The following is a 949-nucleotide window of genomic DNA, read 5'->3' on the forward strand; positions in this document are numbered from 1 at the left end:
GCGGTGCAGGAGCGCCCGGGTTTGGAACCACCCACACTTGTTTATCAGAAACAAAATGAAACCAAAGCAGCCCCCCCAAGCCCAAGCGCAGCTCTTAGCTGGAACCAGACCGCTGCCGCTCCTCCGCTGCCTCCTGCGCCAAGGCCAGGTCCACCCGCTGCTCGTCCATGCGCTTGGCCTGGACACGCTGGATCAGGCTGAAAAAGTCTTCGTCGGGCATGGTGGGTCCACGGGGGATGGAGTCCGGGGGGGCGCAGCGCTGGTCATCGATCCTGGCGGACTGCACGGGAGGAGAGCAGGCATTAGGAGGGGTAGTGACAGGAAAAGTGCTGTCACGGAGGTGAGGGGCTGGATCTGGTGTCCAGAGCACACGCTCCTGGCCGGGGCTGTGGAGCTGGTGCCTCCAGCATCGGGGAAGAGCCAACAACCCCTGTGGGCACCGCACAAAGGTGGGTTCTGCGGCCACCCGCTCACTTGTAGAGCAGTGACAGAGCACAGCCCTCAGAACAGGGTAAAGACAAGCACCTGGAGGCAAAGCCAGGGCCCTGCCTGGGTGCACAGGGTGGGGGGTCAGGGGTGGCCATTGCCTCTGCAGAAGAAACTAGTGCTCCCCTCGATCGCAGGTACCGGCCCCACCGTACCCATCCTGTGCTGGTACCTGGCACTTGATGAGCATGTTGAAGAACTCGTCCCCGGGCTCCTGGGCGTCCCCCTCCACACGCAGGTGCCCCAGGTTGTTCTGTGTTATCCGCAGGCCCGGCAGGTTGCCCACGTTGGCGCGTTGGTCGTCCAGGCGCCGGCTCTGGGAGCTGGCGATGAGGTCAAAGAACTCCTCCGTCTGCGGAGATGCCATTAGGGAGGACTGTGCTGGAGGGGGAGAGGAGCACAGGGCAGGGTCACGGCTCTGCTCTGCAGGACACCCCACTCCTCATCGCCAAAACCCTGCTCA

At 63.5% G+C, this 949-nt stretch overlaps 1 protein-coding gene across 1 annotated transcript; it reads right to left on the reverse strand.

The window, feature by feature from the left end:
* Positions 1-94: 94 nt before the first annotated feature.
* GPSM1 (G-protein signaling modulator 1) lies at positions 95-867 on the reverse strand (the record flags this gene model as incomplete). The annotated part of the gene is made up of 2 exons (XM_010020076.1): positions 95-280; positions 659-867. Coding segments are annotated over 2 exons (395 nt in total), but the record flags the coding sequence as incomplete, so codon positions are not given.
* Positions 868-949: the final 82 nt, after the last annotated feature.

The sequence above is a fragment of the Nestor notabilis genome, unplaced genomic scaffold, assembly GCF_000696875.1.
Source record: "Nestor notabilis isolate BGI_N333 unplaced genomic scaffold, ASM69687v1 scaffold19368, whole genome shotgun sequence".
Lineage (NCBI taxonomy): Eukaryota > Metazoa > Chordata > Aves > Psittaciformes > Psittacidae > Nestor > Nestor notabilis.